At 64.0% G+C, this 5,497-nt stretch overlaps 1 protein-coding gene across 3 annotated transcripts in view; it reads left to right on the top strand.

Annotated features, from left to right (window-relative positions):
• The window catches only part of STX3 (syntaxin 3), a 6,264-nt gene extending 810 nt beyond the window's left edge, over nucleotides 1-5,454 (top strand). The window contains exons 2-11 of one of the 3 annotated variants that reach the window (XM_005426508.2): nucleotides 525-602; nucleotides 682-781; nucleotides 876-950; nucleotides 1,069-1,136; nucleotides 1,605-1,713; nucleotides 1,868-1,941; nucleotides 2,029-2,163; nucleotides 3,022-3,132; nucleotides 5,022-5,122; nucleotides 5,309-5,454. In XM_005426508.2, the coding sequence (XP_005426565.1) occupies nucleotides 525-602; nucleotides 682-781; nucleotides 876-950; nucleotides 1,069-1,136; nucleotides 1,605-1,713; nucleotides 1,868-1,941; nucleotides 2,029-2,163; nucleotides 3,022-3,132; nucleotides 5,022-5,099 (828 nt within the window). In that variant the 3' untranslated portion in view covers nucleotides 5,100-5,122; nucleotides 5,309-5,454. Of the gene's footprint in view, nucleotides 1-524; nucleotides 603-681; nucleotides 782-875; nucleotides 951-1,068; nucleotides 1,137-1,604; nucleotides 1,714-1,867; nucleotides 1,942-2,028; nucleotides 2,164-3,021; nucleotides 3,133-3,602; nucleotides 3,711-4,151; nucleotides 4,564-5,021; nucleotides 5,123-5,308 lie in introns of those variants that run through there. The other 2 variants (XM_031061570.1, XM_031061569.1) reach the window with 2 other exon arrangements.
• The last annotated feature ends 43 nt before the right edge of the window (nucleotides 5,455-5,497 follow it).

Genomic DNA, 5,497 nt, shown 5'->3' with positions numbered 1-5,497 from the left:
GAAGGGATTAATTTTATTTTTACTCCAGCAGCAGGAGGAGGGGGGTGAGGGGTCCCAGCCTGGGGTCTGTCCCCATCTCCAGGACACCCCAACAACACCCCTGGGGTGCTGGTGGAGCTGAGGGGGTGAGGGGAGGCAGAAGGGCTGAGGTTGACTTTTGGGAAAGGCTGGATTTGGGAGCACATGGGTGGGGGCCTGGGCACGGCACCAGGGTGAGGGGCAGCAGCCACCTTCGTGCCCCCCAGAGCTGCCCCAGACCTGCCATGGGGCCACGGTTTGGGACATAAACCCCGTCCTGTCCCCATCCCGTCGCTGTCCCCGTTCCCAGCAATCCCTTAATTCCCAGCCCCGTGTGGCCAGATGTGAGCTGGGCTCGGCCCCCCCTGCTCTCCCCCGCTGCAGATGTCCCCCCCTATGCCACCACATCCCCATGGCTGCTCCTCCTGTGTCCCTGTCACCCTCATGGGGGGGTCTGGGGGCGCTGGCAGGGCACGGGGTCCTCCCTGAGCGCCGTGTCCCAACAGAAGCAGGATGTAGACGATGAGGAGGAGCTGGAGATCGCCGTGGACAACACGGCCTTCATGGATGAGTTCTTCTCAGAGGTGAGGGTGGGCTGGGAGCGGGGCTGGGGGGCGTAGGGCTGCCTCCTAACCCCCCCAAAATCCTCCCGGGCGTGCCCAGATTGAGGAGACCCGGCAGAACATCGACAAGATCTCGGAGAATGTGGAGGAAGCCAAGAAGCTCTACAGCATCATCCTCTCAGCCCCCATCCCAGAGCAGAGTGAGTGCTGTCACAGTGTCCCCACGGCCTCCCCTGGTCACGGGGACCCTCCCTGGGGACATTCCCACGGTGGCTCACGCCCGTGATCCCGCAGAGACCAAAGATGACCTGGAGCAGCTGACGGCAGAGATCAAGAAAATGGCCAACAGCGTCCGTAACAAGCTGAAGAGTGAGTGGCCCTGTCCCCACCGCCGTGTCGCGGGTGTCCCTGTGCCCCTGGCACTCTGGGATCGCGGGGGCTGGCAGTGGCAAAGGTTCCTGGCAGGCTGAGGTCTGTCTCTCTCCAGGCATGGAGAGGAACATCGAGCAGGACGAGGCACGATCCTCCGCCGACCTCCGGATACGCAAGTCCCAGGTGAGCTCCAGCCAGTGTCCCCAGGTCCCACCCTGTCCCCCACGGGCTGGGGATGTGGCATGTCCAGGGGTCCCCAACAGCACTCTGTGATCCCAGCCGTTGTGTCCCTCTGCCCTGTCCCCAACCCTCTGTCCCGTCGCCCTGTGCTGGGACATGCCACATCTGGGGTCCCCTGGGTTCATGCCACTGTCCCCACTCCCAGCATGTTGTCCTGTCCATCCTGGGACCAGGAACATGCCATGCCCAGCGTGTCACTGATCTGACTTCCCACCCCAGCCCCTCATCTTGTCCCCTGGGCAGTGTCACACCTCTGTCCTCGCTCCTGTCCCCTGAGAGAGTGGTCCATGGGGATAGGCCATGCCAGGGTGTTCCATATCCCCATCCCCAGGACCAGGTCCAGTGCCCCAGGGTCACACCATGCCCTGGGTGTCCCTGTCCCCACCCTCACGCCCCTGTCCCTGTCCCCAGCACTCAGTCCTGTCCCGCAAGTTCGTGGATGTCATGACCAAGTACAACGAGGCGCAGGTGGATTTCCGGGAGCGGAGCAAGGGCCGGATCCAGCGCCAGCTGGAAATCAGTGCGTGACCCTGGCGTCAAACCCCACCTCCTCAAAAAATGGGAGGAGCCAACTCACACAGGCCCCTCCCATTTGACCAAGTTTAGTCAAGTGGGAGGAGCTAGACCATACAGACCCCACCCCCGACTTCTCACCTCTCCCCACGTGCCCGCAGCCGGCAAGAACACGACGGACGAGGAGCTGGAGGAGATGCTGGAGAGTGGGAACCCCTCCATCTTCACCTCAGGGGTGAGCCCTGACATGGGGGGACACCAGGGGACACGGGGGTGTGTCCCAGGGCCAGGCCTCCCCGCTGACGTGTCCCTGTCCCCGCAGATCATGGACTCGCAGATCTCGAAGCAGGCGCTGAGCGAGATCGAGGGGCGGCACAAGGACATCGTGCGCCTGGAGAGCAGCATCAAGGAGCTCCACGACATGTTCGTGGACATCGCCATGCTGGTGGAGAACCAGGTACGGGGACACGCAGGGACCTGGCCACGGGGACACGGGGACACGCAGGGACCTGGTCACGGGGACATAGGGACATGCAGCAACCCGGCCATGGGGACACGGGGACAAGCAGAGACCTGGCCATGGGGTCACAGGGACAAGCAGAGACCTGGGTATGGGGACACAGAGCTGAGCAGGGACCTGTGGGCAGTGTGAACAGGGACCTGAGCATGGAGACAAGCAGAAACCTGGCAATGGGGACACAGAGATGACCCCATTGTGTATGGGGACATGGACATGAGCCATGAGGGATTTAGGCACAAGGTCACAGGGATGAGCAGGGACACACGTATGGGGATGCACAGGGACCTGTGCATGGGGTGACCAGGGACAAGCAGGGACCTGAGCATGGGGTCACAGGGACCTGCACGGGACCATGGAGTGGCCCAGGGACCTGGGCACGGGGGTCTAGGCATGGAGCAATATGGGCTGGGGTGGTGACCACTGCACGTGTTCCCATGGAGCCACCCATCAACCCCTGGTGGCCTGGAGGGGACACAGCAGTGTCCCCCAGCCTGTGGTGGCGCTGTCCCCTCTGTCAGCCCCTCTCTGTCCCCCATGCCACGCGAGGAGCCGCCGAGTGCCCCGGGGATGGGTGAGTACCTGTGTGTGTGTGCCTGCCACGTGCTGTGGGGCTGTGTCACCGTGTCCCCACCGCGTCACCTGTCCCTTCTCCCCCAGGGTGGGCTGCTGGATAACGCAGAGCCGAGCACGTGGAGCAGAGCACAGAGACAATCCGGTGCCAGGTGGGTGGGTGCCAGCACCCCGGGGTGCTCTCAGTGTCCCCCCCTCTCTCTGTGTCCCCCGGGTGCTCCGTAGGGAGCCATGATCGACCGCATAGAAAACAACATGGACCAGTCCGTGGGATTTGTGGAACGGGCCGTGGCTGACACCAAAAAGGCTGTGAAGTACCAAAGTGAGGCCAGGAGGGTGAGACAGACCGACAGCCCCTTGTCCCCTCCATAGCCCCCAGTGTGCCCTCTGCACCCCCCAATGTCCCCTCGGCACCCCCCAGCATCCCTGAGGTACCCCCAGTGTTGTCCCCTCTGGCCCTCATTGTGCCTCCACATCCCAGTGTTCCCACCACATCCACATATCCTCCAGCAGCCCTGAGACCCCTTTATTTCCCTCAGTCACCTCCTGTCCCCCTCAGCCACCCCTCCTATCCCCCATCTGACCCCAACAACTCCCACCTGCCCCCAGGGACTCTATGGGAGGTGGGCAGCTCTGTCCCTCTCTGTCCCACTGCCACCCCTGAGCCCCCTCCCACCCTCAGGTGTGATGAGCTGGTGAGGGCTCAGCCCCTCCTGTCCCATCCCCACGGCTATGCAGCCCCTCGGTGCCCCCGTGTCCCCCCCCCCACAGGTGCCACCATCCCCAACTCGCCCCTGTTCCCCCAGAAGCTGCTGACTTTGGTGGCAGTGGCCGTGCTCTTGCTGGGGACAGTTGCCCTCATCATTGGACTCTCGGTGGGGCTGAACGTGAAATAGCCCCTGGGGCGGGGGTCTGTAAGTGTTGGGGGGCAGGGGACCCCCACTGCGGGGACACAGAGCCCTGGGGGATCCCAGTGCCATCTCCTGCTTTGGGGGCTCCAGTGCTTTGGGATTTGGGGCTGGGGGCGCTGCCTTCTGGCTTTGGTGATCTCGGGTCTGCAGTGCTGGGGTGTTCTAGGAGGGTCTGCAATGTTTGGGGTCTCTGGCGCTCAGGGCTCTGTGTTTTTGGGGGTCTGCAGTGCTCAGGCGTCTGATGTTCAGGAGTCTCTGGTGCTCAGGGCTTTGTGCTGTTTGGGGTCTGCATTTCTGGGGGTTTGCAGTGCTTGAGGGTCTGTGTTCTTTGGGGGTGCATGTTGCTCCAGGCTCTGGATTTTGTCTCCTCCCCGCCATCCCCTCTCCCTCCTTCCTGCTGCAGTCCCCGTCCCCTTTCCTTCAGCTCCCCTTTCCCTCCTCCAGACGCTCCCGACCATCCCAGCGATGTCACCTCCCGGCGGGATCCTCCCCGGCTCTGATCCTAGACCCCTCCTCTCCCTGCTCCTCCCGGACCTGCTGCTCCCAGCCCTCCGTGTCCCAGTTCCCGCCGCCAGCTCCAGCGCCTTTCCCGCCCCTCCTGCCGATCCCTGAGACCTGCCCCTCATGTCCCCACGGAAGGGGACAGGATTCCGTCCGTGGGAACGCGGCGAGGGGTGACAAGGACACAAATCCGAGGGCCGGACGCTCACCCGCGCGGGCATCCCGGTGGAACGAGGGCGGGAATAGGGATGGGACACGGGGTTTGGTGGCACCGGCGTGGTTTGTTGTCACTGTGCTGTGACAGACGGAGCTGTCCCCGCCCTCTCTTGGCTTTGATGTCCTGCGGGAGGATGTGTTGATCACGGATATTTAATTCTGGCTCCGGCTCGGCTCCCGGTGCCCGGGCGTCTGGGGGCTGGACCGGCCCCGTTTCCCGGTGCTGTAGGACACGAGGAGGAAGCGCGGGGCTGGGGACACCCCCAGCTCCCGGGCCCTGTCCACACTGTCCCCCCCCACCAAGTTTTTGGGTAAGTCACGGTGTTCGGTCACCTGTCCTGGGGCACGCTGGCACTGTCACCTCCCTGTGCCACACAGCACCAGCTCACACCTGCCCTGCCACCTTCCCTGCACCCTCCCCAGCCCCTGTCCTTGTCCCTTGCCCTATCTCTGTCCTTTCTACCCTCTCCCCAGCCCATATCCTTGTTGTCCTCCCCAGCCCCATCCTTATCCCCTGTCCTCCTCCCCAGCCCACTCCCTGTCCCTGTCCCCTCCCCAGCTGTGTCCCTGCCTCACATTCCCTGTCTCCCCGAGCAGAAGAAGATCATGATCATGTTGTGCTGCATCATCCTCGCCATCATCCTGGCATCCAGCATTGGGAGCATCTTCGCCTGAGCCCCCCACCCGCTGCCCTCCAGGTGACAGGGACAGGGCTGGGGGTGGCACGGGGGGTCCCTGGCACCCCCCAATCCCAGGGAGTGGGTTCAGGCCTCACCAGGGTTGGATTCACCCTGAGTGCCACGCTGGGGAGGGATGGGGATGGCGACAGCACTGGCAGCCATGTCCCCTTCCCGAGTGTCACCTCACCCTCCTCGCTGTCACAGGTGGCCTTTCCCCATCCTGCCCCCCTGCCCGGATGATCCACGGGAGAGACCCCGGCCGAGCCCTGATCCCTGGAGCCCCGAGGACATCCCACGTGTCCCTGGAGGAGTGGAGCCCACCCACTGCGCTCCCTGCTGCCCTCCCAGCACCCTCCTCCTCCTCCTCCTCCTCTCAGGTGACAGTCGGCGGCC

The sequence above is a fragment of the Geospiza fortis genome, unplaced genomic scaffold (assembly GCF_000277835.1).
Source record: "Geospiza fortis unplaced genomic scaffold, GeoFor_1.0 scaffold450, whole genome shotgun sequence".
Classification (NCBI taxonomy): domain Eukaryota; kingdom Metazoa; phylum Chordata; class Aves; order Passeriformes; family Thraupidae; genus Geospiza; species Geospiza fortis.
The sequence above is the reverse complement of the archived record's forward strand: the minus strand, read 5'-3'. Positions and strand labels throughout refer to the sequence as shown.